Source organism: Bubalus kerabau, chromosome 13, assembly GCF_029407905.1.
Source record: "Bubalus kerabau isolate K-KA32 ecotype Philippines breed swamp buffalo chromosome 13, PCC_UOA_SB_1v2, whole genome shotgun sequence".
NCBI classification, from domain to species: Eukaryota; Metazoa; Chordata; class Mammalia; order Artiodactyla; family Bovidae; genus Bubalus; species Bubalus kerabau.
In genome coordinates, this window is record NC_073636.1 from 43,577,703 (window position 1) to 43,597,500 (window position 19,798).

Here is a 19,798-nt window from a genome sequence, read left to right on the forward strand (position 1 = left end):
ATGGATCCCAAAAGCCAGAGAGTGAAACTTAATGACGGCCACTTCATTCCTGTCCTGGGATTTGGAACCTATGCACCTCCAGAGGTAACAGTAGCAGTTGTAGGTCGAGATATAAATAGTAGTGGATGTAACATGAGTGAAAGGGACTTGGGTTGTCAAGCACTGAGCTCCTGTGTGACTCTGGAAGGATCACATTGTTCCACTAACCAGGCTAGAACCATGCCCTATGAAAGAGGAGAGAGCATTCAGTCTTCACTCTGCATCAGGGTATGAAACTGTGTTCACCTGTAGATTATTCTGGGCCTGGGTTCCCCTCCAGTTTCTGTCTCTTTCCCAGCTTGGCAGAAGAGGTGAGACTCGGCTGTCAAGATCACTGAGTGTCAGCTGCTTTCCTTTGTGGGTGACTGCAGTTGCAAGGTTTCTCTGTACGTTTTATTAGTTCAAGAGCTCTTTCCTGCTTCCAATAATACATGACCCAGAGAAGTATTTGAGGTGGAAGGTCCTGAAGATGAAGTGACTGAAAAGTAATGGGAGAGAATTGCTTTTCTACTGTGGGAAAGCTGCTTGGTGCCAGGCAAGAAACACTCCAGCTGTGTTTTGCCTTGTGCTTCTGTTTCTGCTTGGAAACTTCTGATGGGAACCTTAATATCACTTGAGGGGATAAGATACAGTCTTACAGGCCAGATTTTGTAATGTATCCTGGGGTTTTGTAATGTGTTTTTATTTATTTATTTTTTCTTTTTTTTTAAATTTTATTTTATTTTTAAACTTTACATAATTGTATTAGTTTTGCCAAATATCAAAATGAATCCACCACAGGTATACATGTGTTCCCCACCCTGAACCCTCCTCCCTCCTCCCTCCCCATACCATCCCTCTGGGTCGTCCCAGTGCAGCAGCCCCAAGCATCCAGTATCATGCATCGAACCTGGACTGGCAACTCGTTTCATACATGATATTTTACATGTTTCAATGCCATTCTTCCAAATCTTCCCACCCTCTCCCTCTCCCACAGAGTCCATAAGACTATTCTATATATCAGTTTCTCTTTTGCTGTCTCGTACACAGGGTTATTGTTACCATCTTTCTAAATTCCATATATATGCATTAGTATACTGCATTGGTGTTTTTCTTTCTGGCTTACTTCACTCTGTATAATAGGCTCCAGTTTCATCCACCTCATTAGAACTGATTCAAATGTATTCTTTTTAATGGCTGAGTAATACTCCATTGTGTATATGTACCATAGCTTTCTTATCCATTCATCTGCTGATGGACATCTAGGTTGCTTCCATGTCCTGGCTATTATAAACAGTGCTGTGATGAACATTGGGGTGCACGTGTCTCTTTCCCTTCTGGTTTCCTCAGTGTGTATGCCCAGCAGTGGGATTGCTGGATCATAAGGCAGGTCTATTTCCAGTTTTTTAAGGAATCTCCACACTGTTCTCCATAGTGGCTGTACTAGTTTGCATTCCCACCAACAGTGGAAGAGGGTTCCCTTTTCTCCACACCCTCTCCAGCATTTATTACTTGTAGACTTTTGGATCGCAGCCATTCTGACTGGTGTGAAATGGTACCTCATAGTGGTTTTGATTTGCATTTCTCTGATAATGAGTGATGTTGAGCATCTTTTCATGTGTTTGTTAGCCATCTGTATGTCTTCTTTGGAGAAATGTCTATTTAGTTCCTTGGCCCATTTTTTGATTGGGTCTTTTATTTTTCTGGAGTTGAGCTGTAGGAGTTGCTTGTATATTCTCGAGATTAGTTGTTTGCCAGTTGCTTCATTTGCTATTATCTTCTCCCATTCTGAAGGCTGTCTTTTCACCTTGCTAATAGTTTCCTTTGATGTGCAGAAGCTTTTAAGGTTAATTAGGTCCCATTTGTTTATTTTTGCTTTTATTTCCAATATTCTGGGAGGTGGGTCATAGAGGATCCTGCTGTGATGTATGTCAGAGAGTGTTTTGCCTATGTTCTCCTCTAGGAGTTTTATAGTTTCTGGTCTTACGTTGAGATCTTTAATCCATTTTGAGTTTATTTTTGTGTATGGTGTTAGAAAGTGTTCTAGTTTCATTCTTTTACAAGTGGTTGACCAGATTTCCCAGCACCACTTGTTAAAGAGATTGTCTTTAATCCATTGTATATTCTTGCCTCCTTTGTCAAAGATAAGGTGTCCATATGTGCGTGGATTTATCTCTGGGCTTTCTATTTTGTTCCATTGATCTATATTTCTGTCTTTGTGCCAGTACCATACTGTCTTGATAACTGTGGCTTTGTAGTAGAGCCTGAAGTCAGGTAGGTTGATTCCTCCAGTTCCATTCTTCTTTCTCAAGATCGCTTTGGCTATTCGAGGTTTTTTGTATTTCCATACAAATTGTGAAATTATTTGTTCTAGCTCTGTGAAGAATACTGTTGGTAGCTTGATAGGGATTGCATTGAATCTATAAATTGCTTTGGGTAGTATACTCATTTTCACTATATTGATTCTTCCAATCCATGAACATGGTATATTTCTCCATCTGTTAGTGTCCTCTTTGATTTCTTTCACCAGTGTTTTATAGTTTTCTATATATAGGTCTTTAGTTTCTTTAGGTAGATATATTCCTAAGTATTTTATTCTTTCCGTTGCAATGGTGAATGGAATTGTTTCCTTAATTTCTCTTTCTGTTTTCTCATTATTAGTGTATAGGAATGCAAGGGATTTCTGTGTGTTGATTTTATATCCTGCCACTTTACTATAGTCATTGATTAGTTCTAGTAATTTTCTGGTGGAGTCTTTAGGGTTTTCTATGTAGAGGATCATGTCATCTGCAAATAGTGAGAGCTTTACTTCTTCTTTTCCAGTTTGGATTCCTTTTATTTCTTTTTCTGCTCTGACTGCTGTGGCCAAAACTTCCAAAACTATGTTGAATAGTAATGGTGAAAGTGGGCACCCTTGTCTTGTTCCTGACTTTAGAGGAAATGCTTTCAATTTTTCACCATTGAGGATAATGTTTGCTGTGGGTTTGTCATATATAGCTTTTATTATGTTGAGGTATGTTCCTTCTATTCCTGCTTTCTGGAGAGTTTTTATCATAAATGGATGTTGAATTTTGTCAAAGGCTTTCTCTGCATCTATTGAGATAATCATATGGCTTTTATTTTTCAATTTGTTAACGTGGTGTAGTACATTGATTGATTTGCGGATATTGAAGAATCCTTGCATCCCTGGGATAAAGCCCACTTGGTCATGGTGTATGATCTTTTTAATGTGTTGTTGGATTCTGATTGCTAGAATTTTGTTAAGGATTTTTGCATCTATGTTCATCAGTGATATTGGCCTGTAGTTTTCTTTTTTTGTGGCATCTTTGTCAGGTTTTGGTATGAGGGTGATGGTGGCCTCATAGAATGAGTTTGGAAGTTTACCATCCTCTGCAATTTTCTGGAAGAGTTTGAGCAGGATAGGTGTTAGCTCTTCTCTAAATTTTTGGTAGAATTCAGCTGTGAAGCCGTCTGAACCTGGGCTTTTGTTTGCTGGAAGATTTTTGATTACAGTTTCAATTTCTGTGCTTGTGATGGGTCTGTTAAGATTTTCTATTTCTTCCTGGTCGAGTTTTGGAAAGTTGTACTTTTCTAAGAATTTGTCCATTTCTTCCACGTTGTCCATTTTATTGGCATATAATTGTTGATAGTACTCTCTTATGATCTTTTGTATTTCTGTGTTGTCTGTTGTGATCTCTCCATTTTCATTTCTAATTTTATTGATTTGATTTTTCTCCCTTTGTTTCTTGATGAGTCTGGCTAATGGTTTGTCAATTTTATTTATCCTTTCAAAAAACCAGCCTTTGGTTTTGTTGATTTTTGCTATGATCTCTTTTGTTTCTTTTGCATTTATTTCTGCTCTAAGTTTTAAGATTTCTTTCCTTCTACTAACCCTGGGGTTCTTCATTTCTTCCTTTTCTAGTTGCTTTAGGTGTAGAGTTAGGTTATTTATTTGACTTTTTTCTTGTTTCTTGAGGTGTGCCTGTATTGCTATGAACTTTCCCCTTAGGACTGCTTTTACCATGTCCCACAGGTTTTGGGTTGTTGTGTTTTCATTTTCATTCGTTTCTATGCAAATTTTGATTTCTTTTTTGATTTATTCTGTGATTTGTTGGTTATTCAGCAGCGTGTTGTTCAGCCTCCATATGTTGGAATTTTTAATAGTTCTTCTCCTGTAATTGAGATCTAATCTTACTGCATTGTGGTCAGAAAAGATGCTTGGAATGATTTTTATTTTTTTTGAATTTACCAAGGCTAGCTTTATGGCCCAGGATGTGATCTATCCTGGAGAAGGTTCCATGTGTGCTTGAGAAAAAGGTGAAATTCATTGTTTTGGGATGAAATGTCCTATAGATATCAATTAGGTCTAACTGGTCTATTGTATCATTTAAAGTTTGTGTTTCCTTGTTAATTTTCTGTTTAGTTGATCTATCCATAGGTGTGAGTGGGGTATTAAAGTCTCCCACTATTATTGTGTTATTGTTAATTTCTCCTTTCATACTTGTTAGCATTTGTCTTACATACTGCGGTGCTCCCGTGTTGGGTGCATATATATTTATAATTGTTATATCTTCTTCTTGGATTGATCCTTTGATCATTATGTAGTGACCATCTTTGTCTCTTTTCACAGCCTTTGTTTTAAAGTCTATTTTATCTGATATGAGTATTGCTACTCCTGCTTTCTTTTGGTCCCTATTTGCATGGAAAATCTTTTTCCAGCCCTTCACTTTCAGTCTGTATGTGTCCCCTGTTTTGAGGTGGGTCTCTTGTAGACAACATATGTAGGGGTCTTGTTTTTGTATCCATTCAGCCAGTCTTTGTCTTTTGGTTGGGGCATTCAACCCATTTACGTTTAAGGTAATTACTGATAAGTATGATCCCGTTGCCATTTACTTTATTGTTTTGGGTTTGAATTTATACACCGTTTTTGTGTTTCCTGTCTAGAGAATATCCTTTAGTATTTGTTGGAGAGCTGGTTTGGTGGTGCAGAATTCTCTCAGCTTTTGCTTGTCTGGAAAGCTTTTGATTTCTCCTTCATACTTGAATGAGATCCTTGCTGGGTACAATAATCTGGGCTGTAGGTTATTTTCTTTCATCATTTTAAGTATGTCTTGCCATTCCCTCCTGGCTTGAAGAGTTTCTATTGAAAGAGCAGCTGTTATCCTTATGGGTATTCCCTTGTGTGTTATTTGTTGTTTTTCCCTTGCTGCTTTTAATATTTGTTCTTTGTGTTTGATCTTTGTTAATTTGATTAATATGTGTCTTGGGGTGTTTCGCCTTGGGTTTATCCTGTTTGGGACTCTCTGGGTTTCTTGGACTTGGGTGATTATTTTCTTCCCCATTTTAGGGAAGTTTTCAACTATTACCAGTTCAAGTATTTTCTCATGGTCTTTCTTTTTGTCTTCTTCTTCTGGGACCCCTATGATTCGAATGTTGTAGTGTTTAATATTGTCCTGGAGGTCTCTGAGATTGTCCTCATTTCTTTTAATTCATTTTTCTTTTATCCTCTCTGATTCATTTATTTCTTCCATTCTATCTTCTAATTCACTAATCCTATCTTCTGCCTCTGTTATTCTACTATTTGTTGCCTCCAGAGTGTTTTTAATTTCACTTATTGCATTATTCATTATATATTGACTCTTTTTTATTTCTTCTAAGTCCTTGTTAAACCTTTCTTGCCTCTTCTCAATCCTTGCCTCCAGGCTATTTATCTGTGATTCCATTTTAATTTCAAGATTTTGGATCAATTTCACTATCATTATTTGGAATTCTTTATCAGGTAGATTCCCTATCTCTTCCTCTTTTGTTTGGTTTGGTGGGCATTTATCCTGTTCCTTTATCTGCTGGGTATTCCTCTGTCTCTTCATCTTGTTTAAATTGCTGAGTTTGGGGTGTCCTTTCTGTATTCTGGCAGTTTGTGGAGTTCTCTTTATTGTGGCGTTTCCTCGCTGTGTGTGGGTTTGTACAGGTGGCCTGTCAAGGTTTCCTGGTTAGGGAAGCTTGTGTCGATGTTCTGGTGGATGGAGCTGTATTTCTTCTCTCTGGAGTGTAATGAAATGTCCAGTAATGAGTTATGAGATGTCTATGGTTTTGGGGTGACTTTGGGCAGCCTGTATCTTGAAGCTCAGGGCTGTGTTCCTTTGTTGCTGGAGAATTTGCTTGGTATGTCTTGCCCTGGAACTTGTTGGCCCTTGTGTGGTGCTTGGTTTCAGTGTCGGTATGGAGGCGTTTGATGAGCTCCTGTCAATTAATGTTCCTTGGAGTCAGGAGTTCCCTGGAGTCAGGGTTTGGACTTAAGCCTCCTACTTCCAGTTATCAGTCTTATTTTTACAGTAGTTTCAAAACTTCTCCTTCTATACAGCACCATTGATAAAACATCTATGTTAAAGATGAAAAGTTTCTCTACTGTGAGGGTCACTCAGAGAGGTTCACAGCATTACATGGAGAAGAGAAGAGGGAGGAGGGAGTTAGAGGTGACCCAAATGAGATGAGGTGGAATCAATGGTGGAGAGAGTGGGCTAGCCAGTAGTCACTTCCTTATGTGCACTCCACAACTGGACCACTCAGAGATGTTCATGGAGTTATACAGAGAAGAGAAGAAGGAGGAAGGAGACAGAGGTGGCCAGAAGGATAAAAGGGGGAAATGAAAAGGAGGGAGACAGATCCAGCCAGTAATCAGTTCCCTAAGTGTTCTCCACCATCTGGAACACACAGAAATTCACAGAGTTGGGTAGAGTAGAGAGGAGTTAGGGAGAAGATACAGGCAAGCTGATGGAGAAAACGGAGAGTCCAAAAGGAGAGAGAGCAGTCAAGCCAGTAATCTCGCTCCCTAGTGAAAAATGGGTCCTGAAGATTGGGTTCTTAAAGGTACAAAATTGGTAACAAATACATAAAAGCAAAAATTAAAAATCTAGAGTAGAGTTTGGAATTTCAAAAATATGATGTTAATGAAAAGAAGAAGGAAAAGAAAGAGAGAAAAAATGAACAAGGAAAAGCAAACAAGGTCACGAAAATTATAAAGAAACTACAGGTACAAAAATTGATAACTAATACCAAAAAGCAAAAATTAAAAATCTAGAGTAGAGTTTGGAATTTCAAAAATACAATGTTAAAAAAAAGAAGAAGAAAAATAAAGAGAGAAAACAAACAAACCAACAAAAACAATGTCGTAAAAATTATAAAGAAAATACAGGTACAAAATTGATATCAAATACCAAAAAGTATAAATTAAAAATCTTGAGTAGAGTTTGGAATTGCAGATATATGATGTTATATAAAAGAAGAAGAGAAAGAAACAGAGGAAAAAAAAAGTCACAGAAATTATAAAAAAAACTATAGGTACAAAATTGATAACATATACCAAAAGGCTAAAATTAAAAATCTAGAGTAGAGTTTGGAATTTCAAAAATACAATGTTAAAGAAAAGAAGAAAAAGAAAAAAAAACACAAAATACGGTCAAAAAATTATAAAATATATATATGAAGTTTGCTGAAGAACAAAAAAAAAATAGGGTCTTTTTTTTTTTTTTTGCAAAGTAATAGGTTTTAAAAGTGAAAATTAAAGGACAATAGAGGACTTAAAATTTTTTTAAAAAAAATTTAAAAAAAAAGAAAGAAAGATTGATCATAAAAATAGTAAAAATATATCTAGGTCTTTCTCTGGTTTTGTTGTGAGTATTGTGGGTTCAGTTCATTTTTGGCTAGTTCCTTGGTTTGACTTATATTTCTCAAGATCTATAGGCCCCTTCCTATGTAGTCCATAGTAACCACAGAGTTTTAATCTATGGCCTGTAGCTTCCAAGGCATTTCCCTCTGTTATAGCTTCTTCTGTTTGCTGGTCTCTTCAGTGTCTGGTTTCCACCCTGACACAAAGGGGACGGTGGAGGACACTTTTTTTTTTTTTTTTTTAATTTAGGCTCACTTGTTCAGTCGTGCTGTGGGGAGGGCGGGAGGGATGCTGCAAACAAATAACACTGGCCTGCATTCACAGTGCCTCAGCCACACTGGGTCTGCCCCTGCTCACGGCGTGTATAGCCTCCCTGCCCACACTGCTCGGGCTCTCGGTTGTTCCGCCGGGAACAATCAGAGGCCGGCCCTGGGCTGACCTCCCAGGTCCAAGCCGCTCAGGTTCAGGCACTCGGGTAGTCCTCAGAGGCGCAGACTCGGTTGGGCCTGCGTTTTGTGCTCTTCCCAGGTCCGAGCAGCTCAGGTGATGAGGTGTTTGGCGAGCGCCAATGCTGCGACTTATCGCCTCCCCACCACTCGGTTATCTGGGTGTAAAACTGGCGCACGTTCTCAGGCAGATGTTGACCGTCCAGACCCCCAAGAAGTTTTAGTTAGCAAAGAAGCCTGCTTACAGTTTTATAGATAGTGTCTCTCTGGGGCTGCGATTGCCCCCTTCCAGCTCTGGCTGCCTGTCACCAGAGGGGGAAGGTCTGAAGCCGGCTATCTCTGTTCAGTCTTTTGTTCCGTGCACGGGCCTGGCGGTGTCTTAGGTTAGGGCTGGCTTTTCGCGTGGTAGATATCCCACAGTCTGGTTTGCTAGGCCAAATTATTTCGCTCAGATAGCGCTCAGGACATTCGGGCCAGATTCTTACTCTAAGGGACGCAGCCCGCGCCTCGCTTCCCTGCCCAGCCCCCGCTTGCTAATGGCGTGTGCAGGCGTCTGCGCTGCTTCTCCGCTGGGCGAGTTACCGTAGGGCTCGCAATCTGCGATTTTTAATTGTTTATTTATTTTTTTCTCCCTGTTATGTTGCCCTCTGTGCTTCCAAAGCTCGGCACAGATTCGGCAGTGAGAAGGTTTCCTGGTATTTGGAAACTTCTCTCTTTTTAAGACTCCCTTCCCGGGACGGAACTCCCCCTCCCTCTTTTGTCTCTTTTTTTGTCTTTTATATTTTTTCCTACCTCCTTTCGAAGAGTTGGGTTGCTTTTCTGGGTGCCTGATGTCCTCTGCCGGCATTCAGAAGTCGTTTTGTGGAATTTACTCTACGTTTAAATGCTCTTTTGATGAATTTGTGGGGGAGAAAGTGTTCTCCCCATCCTACTGCTCTGCCATCTTGGCTCCTCCCTGTAATGTGTTTTTATTAAAGTATGGTCTGCAGTGCTTGGTCATAAGAGGGGCTAGTGGACAAGTCTTTAGACTGCAAGCCAGAAAGTTTGCTGTCTATCTTGCCTTTAGAATAGATGTGACAAGCTATTCTAATTTATAAACTGGAAAAATTATTAAGAGACACTTTGCAGATAGAAGACAGAACTTGTTTACTTTGTAGAGCACATTGGGTTGAGGAGAGAAAAGGGACAGGGCTGTTACTGAAGCTCATGGGCTCATTCCCAGGTACATCCCCGAAAGTGAACTTCACTCAGTCGTGTCTGACTCTTTGCAATCCCATGGACTGTACAGTCCATGGAATTCTCCAGGTCAGAATACTGGAGTGGTTAGCTTTTCCCTTCTCCAGAGGATCTTCCTATCCCAGGGATCGAATGCAGGTCTCCTGCATTGCAGGCAGATTCTATACTGTCTGAGCCACCAGAGAAACCCATCCCCAAATGTCTGTGCATTTAAGAAAAACCAGAACTAGACCCAGCAGAAGTCTACCAATTATCTACCTCCTTGAAATGGGAAAGATTCTAAATCACATAAAAAGAAATGGAATATTATTGAGCACTGAAGACAAAGTTAACCCATTTTTAATCACACAGAAGAACTGGGAGAACATTAAGCTAAGTGAAGTAAGCCAGAAATAGAAAGACAAATACTGCATGATTTCTTTGTAGGTGGAATCTAAAATAGTGGTACTCATAGCAGAGAGAGTAGAGGTATGGTGACCAGAAGCTGGTGACAAGCCTGGGAAAAATGGAAAGATGTTGGTCAAGGGTACAACCTTCTGTTATAAGATGCATAATTCTGGAGACCTGATGTACAGCAAGTTGACTATAGTTAAAAATAATGGGCTACATCTTGAGATTTTGTAGAGACCAGATCTATATCTTCTTACAAGTACTTCTAAAAGGTAGCTATGTGAGGTGATGGTGTTAACTATCTTGCTTGTGGTAATTATTAAGAATGGATACTTATATGAGTAAGTACAATCCTGAGAAATACCAGGCTGGATGAAGCTCAAGCTGAAATCAAGATTGCCGTGAGAAATGTCAGGAACCTCAGATATGCAAATAACACCACCATAATGGCAGAAAGTGAAGAGGAATTAAACAGCCTCTTGATAAAGGTGAAAGTGTACAGTGAAAAACCTGGCTTACAACTCCACATTTGAAAAACTATGATCATGGCATCCTGTCCCATAACTTTATGGCAAATAGATGGGGAACCGATGGAAACAGTGACAGACTCTATTTTTTTTTTTTTTTTGGTCTCCAAAATTACTGTGAATGGTGTGTAGCCAGGAAATTAAAAGACACTTGCTCCTTGGAAGAAAAGCTATAACACTTGGACAGCGTATCAAAAAGCAGAGACATTACTTTGCCCACAGAGGTCCATATTGTCAAAGCTATGGTTTTTCAGGTAGTCATGTTCGTGTATGGATGTAAGAGCTGGACCATAAAGAAGGCTGTGCACCAAAGAATTGATGCATTTGAACAGTGATGTTGGAGAAGACTCTTGAGAGTCCCTTGGACAGCCAGCAGATCAAACTAGTCAATCCTAAAGGAAATCAACCCTGAATATTCCTTGGAATGACTGATGCTAAAGCTGAAGCTCCAATACTTTGGCTACTTGATGCTAGTGACAACTCATGGGAAAACACCCTGATTCTGGGAAAGATTTAGAGCAAGAGGAGAAGAAGGGGACAGAGGATGAGAAGGGTTGATGGCATCACTCTCTTGATGGACATGAGTTTGAGCAAACTTTGGGAGATGATGAAGAACAGGGAAACCTGAGGTGCTGCTGTCCACGGGGTTGCAAAGAGTCAGACACGACTGAGCAAGTGAATAACAAGAATAACATATGAGAACATCACATTGTACACCTTGAAAAAAATAATGTTTTTTTTTTTTGGATGTATTCTGTGTGGCTTCACTGGTAGATAGAAGCCTCAGAAGCTTTCCCCTTGGTTCTTGATACTTTTACCAGGCACCTTGTAACTTTGATCATTTTGCTTCAAACACCTCACATTATAAATTATACTCATGACTACAACATTTTATTGAGTCCTTTGGGCTCTTTCATCTAATCACTGAACCTAAAGGTGGTTTTGCTGTCCTCTGATACTAGCAATCAGCCACTGATCACCTGAAGTTGAAGGGTCCTGGCTAGTGTTAATTTAATTACTTATTAGGAATATTAAGGGAAACTGTCATGGGTTCATCACTATACATACAGAACTAATCAAAGACACAGAAAAAATTTGATTCTTGGGAATATCAAAGCTTGTGCCTAGCAATCTCTTAATCATGTGGATATTCAACTTCTACCTTTGTTGCTTATGTAGGTTGCTAAGAAGGAAGCTCTAGAATTCACCCCATTCGCTATAGAGGTTGGGTTCCGCCATATTGACTGTGCTCATGTCTACCAAAATGAAGAGGAGATTGGCCAGGCCATTCAAAGCAAGATTGCAGATGGCACTGTGAAGAGAGAAGACATATTCTGCACTTCAAAGGTATGGTGTGTGTTGTGTGTGTGCAGATGTGCAAGTGATTGTGCCCAGATGACAATTACATAATAGGATCCTTTGGTGGAGTTGATTGGGGAACTATGATCATTGGTATATTCCCAAAGTGTTAGAGTTCCCTGGTGGTTCAATGTGCTTTGTGCTTTACTGCCATGAGCCAGGATTCCATCCTTGGTAGGGTAAGTAATATCCCACAAGCCTCAAAAAAAAGAAAAAAGTTACCTTGTGTATTATTAATGCAACTTTCATTCTTTAACCTCTGCAGCTTTGGTTGACTTCCCTTCGACCAGAGTTGGTCCGACCTTCCTTGGAAAAGTCACTGAAAAATCTTCAACTGGACTATGTCGATCTCTATATTATGCATTATCCGCTGGCTCTGAAGGTTAGAAATTTGTGTGATCACATCAATGTTATATCTTGTGTTAGAATGCGTATCAACTTGCAGGGATAGTTGAATAAAGATTTTCCTTAGTAGGTTGAAAGGATGATTACATTAGAGTAGAATCCCCCAAATAATCCTTTGTGATTTTTTTTTTACTGAGTTTTTTTGAAAGGAGTTAATAATCTGAGGCTCTGCCAGAAAAGTTAAAGGAAATAGAAATCAGCCAGTTCTGCACACAGTCCTTGTTATGACTCCTGAGTGTCTGGGGATTTCATGAACCAAGAGTTTGGTTCAGCTGTGGTGAGCATGACACTGCCTTACATTGAACATGATGAGTTAATCTTGTCTTTTACTCTTTCAAGTTGAGCATATTTGGTGGTGCTTCCTCTGGGTGAGTCAAATCTCTTAACTGTATAGGAAGTTGGGGGACATTGCCTACACTCTTGCCTGTCTTCACGATGAGGTTTGTAGACTGCACTTAGCCATTAAGAATGGTGGTTTGGGTTCAGGATGGGGAACACATGTATACCTGTGGCGGATTCATTTTGATATTTGGCAAAACTAATACAATTATGTAAAGTTTAAAAAAAAAAAAAAGAATGGTGGTTTACTTAGAACTGTTGATTTCAAGTTACAGAAATAAACTCAAACCATCTAATGCAAAATAGCTTAGTGGACTATGTAGATGGCAAGTCCCAGACACAGAGTTTTGAGGATTTGCAGCGGTGTTCAGAAATGTCTCCTTTCTTCTATCCCTTATCAGGACACTACTCATGAGTTACTTTATTTTTTACTGAACATTTTCCATTGGAGGCAAATATGACCTTGGGGCAGTTTGAGGCTCATGGTCACGAATATTTGAGAGCATGTGTGGATCGTCCACATTCCATATCCACCTAAAGATAGCCTTGCTGGTTCACATGCCTGCCGTAGGGCGCCTGATGCTCAGAGGGAAAAGAAAGTCTGATATCTAGCCATATGAACTGCAATTTTTATTCTGGGAATTATGTCATGTAACTTACTGCCATTTCCAGGCCCAAAAGGCATTTCAAAATAGGCAAGTACAAGGAGCAGACAAAGTTCAGAGAAGTCATGGTGAGTCCCTTTTAGGACCTAGAAAAATTGTATTTATTACAACATATATTGAGTGTAAGAGATTGGAATAAGCCTCCTTCCTAAAGGTATTGCTGAGAACTCCAAATATGCAAATCACTTTGCAAATATTAATATTTAGAAATTTGTAAACCTACCTGATGGAGGTTTAATCCCTGGTGCCTGACAGCCTGGCTAAATGCAGAGAAATTATTTTGTGACATGTCTAAAATAAGTGCTTCTATTCTAGCCAGGGGAGGAATTATACCCAAAAGATGAAAATGGAAAACTGATATTTGACTCAGTGGATTTCTGTCACACGTGGGAGGTGAGTCCAGGGAGGAGAGAACCAGGGGAGGAACCAGAAGAGGGGGAGCCTCCTTCATTTCTTCTACCTGTGAGAATGGGCTCTGGACCATCAGAGTCAGCAGTTCCATGAGTCTAAGGGCACGGATGCTGGGGTTGTGGAGAGGAAACCATTGCTGAAATGTTCACAGAGAGGAATGGAGGAGGAGAATTTGGGACAGTGTAGAGCGTTATCTTTTCCCTTCCATGTGATATATCTTCTCTGGAGTTTTTCTGAGGCAGAAGCAGTAGTTTTTCTTTTTATATCATGACCTTCTTCCCAATTTTTCTTCTTGATAGTCAAGGGTAATTCTTGATGGATGAGTGTGATTACTGATGTTTTTCAGCATTTATTCTTATTCTATTGCCCATTCCAAGTGACTGTTCATGACTGTTTACCACCTCTCCCTCCCAGGCCCTGGAGAAGTGTAAGGAGGCAGGGCTGGCCAAGTCCATCGGGGTATCCAACTTCAACCACAAGCAGCTGGAGAAGATCCTGAACAAGCCGGGGCTCAAGTACAAGCCCGTCTGCAACCAGGTGAGCGGCTCGGCTCCTCTTCCTCCTGCTCTTCAGAACCTCCTTCTTGCACTGGAGCCAGATGTCTGTCTATCCTCCCTTCCTGTTCATCTGACCTTTGTGGGTCAGAGGATTCTAGAGAGCAGAGCCTCTCTGGATAGTGTGAATAGAATCTGTAGCAGTATCTCTGCTTGACAGTCTGGGTGGAAAAGGTGGGATGCCTTCCTTCTAAACTGTGCGTAGAACTCAGAACTAGAGGAAGGAGGCATTTCCCTGAGATGAAAGGATGAGCAGATGGAGGGAAATGTGCCCTGAAGAGAACTGCATACAGGAAGGTAGATGATGAAAACATGGAATCAGAAGTAAATTAATAAAGAGTCAAAACAGCTGAGATGGTTTTTAAGGCTTTGTGTGGGGTTCTGGTGTCTGAATTCTTGGTCTAGTTGTCTCAGCATTTATGAGTCTTAAACAGGGAGCATAGTTCAGAAAAATGTGTTGGAGGTGATGAAAATCATCCAGGTTAGTGGGTGAAGTTAAAGGCTCAAGGTGATAGTAGTAGTTTATGAAATAGTTACTCAGGAACATCTAGTCAAATGTACAGCACAGCTTTTGATTACTCAATAATGGACTGGTTCTCTCATCCATGTCTATCATAAAATTAACTGTATAAATACACTTTTCTCTGTTTCTCTGTAAATGTTGACATTTCCAGTTTTCATTTAATGTTCTAGTCTTCCCTTTAGCCTTTGAAAACTTTTACTCTTTCTCTTTCATATTAATATTGCCTTTGCATATAATCTGACACTCTTCTCTTTGGGCATTCTACAGGTGGAATGTCACCCTTATCTCAACCAGAGCAAACTGTTGGATTTCTGCAAGTCACATGAAATTGTTCTTGTTGCCTATGCTGCTCTGGGATCCCAGAGAGTAAAAGAATGGTATTGAATCCTAATGAAGACATCTGGAGTTTCCCTGAAATTCAATTTTTGATGAAATAATTTAAATAACACAGTACTCAGATAACTCTCATAGGGAGAGGGGAGAGAGGGGTGGGATGAAATTAATCCTTCTCTTTTATCTTCCCATCACCCAGACATTTTTTTTCTACATTGTATTAGCTTGTAGACTCATCAATAACAAATGTCTGCGTTGAAATCTATATATAATCCCCCAGTTGAGACCAGAGACACAGGCTGATGTCATGATTTACTTATTAACTAATGAACACATTTGTAAAAATAGATGTTACAAGCCTCACTTAGCTTATATCTAAAATTTGGATAATATGTAACTGCTCGGTATATCATGATAGAAAACATTTCAATTTGAAGCATTTCTGTGAACATCCTAAAAAAATAATGATGAAATAAACGTCTCTTATTTTTGAGACTACTCAATTTTTATCAATACCTTAAAAAGTAAAATTTAAAACGAATTCCTGGGCTTTCCCTACTGTTTCTCTATGCATGCCCTTGATTGTAGAAGAAAAACAACCCCTGAGAATTAAAGAAAATAATCCACAATTTGGCATTCTGGTCTCAACTCAATAATGCATCCGAATCACCTGCAGAGCTCTGTAAACACAGAATGGGAAGTGACTCAGTTGAGGTTCTGATTCAGTTGTCTTCAGCTCAGCCATGGAATTTGTATTTCTAATAAAATCCCAAGTGATGCTGATGCTGCTGGTCCCTGGACCAGACTTTGGGAAGCACTGGTCTAGAGTGGACCTACTTGGTCTGTTTGAGAAGCCTCCTTAGAAACTCCATAGTCTCAGCTCCTCAGCATTTCTGAAATTCCTTCCAGGGTGAACCCAAACCACCCCGTTCTCCTGGAGGACCCGGTTCTCTCTGCCATTGCCCAAAAGCACAAGAAAACAGCAGCTTTGGTTGCCCTTCGCTACCAGATTCAACGTGGGGTTGTGGTTCTGGCCAAGGGTAACAACAAGAAGTGGATCAAAGAGAACATACAGGTGATGAGCAGGGCTGTGGGCAGAGGGTTCCTAAGGAAAATATCTTAGTCTCTGTTTTCAATTGATAATATTGCATCATGTGATTTTTCTTGGACTGTTTGAACTGCTCTAACAAAACACCACAGGCTGAGTGGCTGTGAAAAAAATTAATTTGTTTCTTATAGTTGTGAAGCTGTAGATCTGAGATCAGGGTACCTGTGTGGTTGGGTGAGGGCTCTCCTCCAGGTCACAGGCTTCTCCTTGTATCTTTACATGTTGTAGGGGAAACAGAGCTCTCCCAAATCTCTTATATGAATATGATATTCTTGAAATCTCATTTGTGAGGGCTCTGCCATCATGACCTAATCCTCCTTCAAAGCCTCCATTTTTAACATCATAACATGTGAATTTGGGGGCACAAAAATTATGGCAGCAATCTTTAGCTTCCAAAGCATTGTGGTTTTATTTAGAATTTCCCTGAATACTAATAGGTTTTCATCTTCATGCATTTAATCTTCTTGAGTTTCTGTCTTTGTGAAGTTCCTCTTAATGACTTTGTCCACTTTAGCTAGGTTGTTTCTCTTTTGATTTATTTGTAGGGGACCATTATTGTGCCCTTAGCTGTACAGGAAACTCTCCCCAGTTTCAGGATTTAATGTGGAGTTCATGTATGTATCTCTGAATCTGTGGTTTGAAAATCAGCCTGCGCTCAGCTAAGCTGTTGTCCTCCAGGCTGGGCTCTTTTGTGCATTTGGAGTTCGGTGCTGAGCAGCTCGGGAGTTCTGCTTTAGCAGGTGGATGTGGCTCTTGTTAGAGGAGCCTGAAGACTTCTCTGTATAGTTTTTATTGGCTAGAATAAGGCAACTAACCTAGTCTTCTTTTCAGCACAGTGATATGATTCTCAGTCAGTGAGTGGGGAAAAAAACCTCTTCCTTTGGGGTCACAAAGAGTCGGACATACTAAGTGACTGAATAACAAAAACAACTGCCCATTTCCACATTTTCATTGTCACCTCTGTCACATATCAAGGGTCCATAAGTGCATTTCTGCCCACTCTTTTCTATTTAACGATTTCTGTACTGTGTTACTGAAGTAAAAAATAGGTTTTGCTTTTCAGCATGGTACTTTCTTCTATTTTAAGGATGTCTTGACTGTTTTTGACTAGCTCTTCTCTTATTTAAAATTCAGTACCACTATACCACCTTCCACAACAGAATATGTGTTTAAGTCTTTGGTTCATGTTGCATTGAAACAAGAGATCACTTCGGAGAAAATGAATTTCTTTACAAAATTGAGCTTTGTATTTCATTGTTATGACGTGAATTTTTAATAATTTGTTGTTCCTTAATGTTCAAACACTTCTCATAACTTTCTCCAGGAAGGTATATACATAGAGTTTTTTTTAGATTCAATCATAGATAATGAGTAGTTTGATATCAGATTCCTGAATAGGCTTTCTCAGGGGAGCCTCCTTCCCACATTGCTTCAGCTGAATGCTGTCACCCTTAGGGTGTGTTGGGGAGAGGCAATCAGTCTAATGTCAGCTCAGGTTCAGGTATCAAGTCAGGTGTGTCTAAAAGCAGTGTGTTTGGAAAAAAAAGATTTTAGATTTCTTGTTTTTTGTCTCAAGTAATTCACTTAGAAAGATAAGCGACTGATGCACTGTAATGTTTGGGAGGTAGACAGAGAAGGAGAAGGTGTGGGAAGGAGAGGTGAGAACTCAGCAGAGGGTCCCAGGCTTATTCATCTGGAAACTGAGGACAGACACGTCTTCCCTGTCCCCTCTTTCTGTCTGCATCCAGCTGGAAAGTCCTCCAGTCCCCAGGGGGAGGCCAGCTCCTTGGGGGAGAGGTCAATGTGATTCTTCTTTCCTTCCAGGTGTTTGACTTTGAACTGACTCCAGAAGACATGAAGGCAATCGATGGCCTCAACAGAAATATAAGATATTACGAATTTCACCTGTAAGTGACTTGTCGATGTTTCCCACAAATACTGTTTTCTGTAGCAGGCAGGTCAGCAGGAGAGCTTGCTGCTGCTGCTGCTGCTGCTAAGTCCCTTCAGTCGTGTCCGACTCTGTGCGACTCCATACACGGCAGCCCACCAGGCTCTCCTGTCCCTGGGATTCTCCAGGCAAGAACACTGGAGTGGGTTGCCATTTCCTTTTCCAATGCATGAAAGTGAAAAGTGAAAGTGAAGTCGTTCAGTCGTGTCCGACTCTTAGCGACCCCATGGACTGCAGCTTAACAGGCTCCTCCATCCATGGGATTTTTCAGGCCAGAGTACTGGAGTGGGGTGCCATTGCCTTCTGTAGCAGGCTGGTCAGCAGGAGAGCTTAGCTTTTTAAAAACTTAAATCTAGGAAAATAGTGTTGATTTCTAGAGTAGGAGTAAACCAGAGAGTTCCTGTAGACCTCATACCAGAGATTTCCTCTAGGGCTCTCTCTCTGACCAAGAGAAATTGATGGGGCCCAGGCCAGCCCATCAATAAAATCACTGAGTTGAGGTCGTGGTGAATTCACTGCTTTTTGCCTCTGATCCCTGTGGTGAAGGCAATGGCACCCCACTCCAGGACTCTCGCCTGGAAAATCCCATGGATGGAGGAGCCTGGTAGGCTGCAGTCCATGGGGTTGCTAAGAGTTGGATACTACTGAGCGACTTCACTTTCACTTTTCACTTTCATGCATTGGAGAAGGAAATGGCAACCCACTCCAGTGTTCTTGCCTGGAGAATCCCAGGGTTGGGGGAGCCTGGTGGACTGCAGTCTATGGGATCACACAGAGTTGGACACGACTGAAGTGACTTAGCAGCAGCAGCAGCAGTAGCCCCTAATCCTGTGCTGGTGTACCTCCTCTCAAGGCTGAGTGACCCAGGAAACACAGAGGGCACAGTGCCTGCAGCTTGTATTCTTTCAGGGTCCTGTGAACATGTTTAATCTCTATTTCTTTCTACATCAGTGGAAAATTATTATATTAATAATAACTGTATGATAATGAATCCATCATGAATTGCATTCAAGTTTTGTTGTTGTTTTTAGTCATTCAGTCATTTCCAACTCTTGGTATCCCATGGACTGTAGCCGGCCAGGCTTCTCTGTCCCTGGGATTTCCCAGGCAAGAATACTGAAGTGAGTTGCCATTTCCTTCTTCAGGGAATCTTGCTGACTCAGGGATCAAACCCATGTCTCCTGCTTTGCAGGTGGATCCTTTACCACTGAGCCACCTAGGAAGCTCGCAATCACGTTAATTCCAACACAACTATAAAATGTATTGTAGATTTTTTTTTATGGAGGAGAGTCCTAGAAAGGCCAACATCCATCAGTGCTATGATGTCACATGGGCCTGCTCCACCCTGTCCCCTAAGTGTCTGGTGGACATTCTCCCTTATGGGCATTTCTTCACCAGGACACCATCTGCTTCCTACAAATTGATCTCTTCACTGCCCTTTCTTCCCTATCACAACTCCCATGTCTTCATCCTTGTTATTTCACAAAACTGAATTACAAGTAGATCATGAGCTTAACTGACCCTCCAGTAAGTGACAGCTTAGCAGGACACACTCAGGTAAGATCGTCTGGGTCTCTCTGGTTTCTTGAGTCAAGACTCACATGAGTGTTGCATTTGTCCATCAGGGGTCCATCTCATGGGGAGCCCCTACCCTCTTGACTTTGAATTAGTCACTAACATTGAATTCCAGCTGCCCAATTACTGCAGGCGGAGAAGGCAATGGCATCCCAATCCAGTACTCTTGCCTGGAAAATCCCACGGACGGAGGAGCCTGGTAGGCTGCAGTCCATGGGGTCGCTAAGAGTCAGACACGACTGAGCGACTTCCCTTTCACTTTTCACTTTCATGCATTGGAGAAGGAAGTGGCAAC

The 19,798-nt window shown here is 40.7% G+C and overlaps 1 protein-coding gene across 1 annotated transcript in view; it reads left to right on the plus strand.

Moving 5' to 3' along the window:
* The window catches only part of LOC129624947 (prostaglandin F synthase 1-like), a 20,965-nt gene continuing 1,167 nt past the window's right edge, over positions 1–19,798 (plus strand). The window contains exons 1-8 of the mRNA XM_055543140.1: positions 1–84; positions 11,463–11,630; positions 11,908–12,024; positions 13,367–13,444; positions 13,877–13,999; positions 14,807–14,916; positions 15,782–15,947; positions 17,805–17,887. Of these exons, the coding sequence (XP_055399115.1) occupies positions 1–84; positions 11,463–11,630; positions 11,908–12,024; positions 13,367–13,444; positions 13,877–13,999; positions 14,807–14,916; positions 15,782–15,947; positions 17,805–17,887 (929 nt within the window). The remainder of the gene's footprint in view (positions 85–11,462; positions 11,631–11,907; positions 12,025–13,366; positions 13,445–13,876; positions 14,000–14,806; positions 14,917–15,781; positions 15,948–17,804; positions 17,888–19,798) is intronic.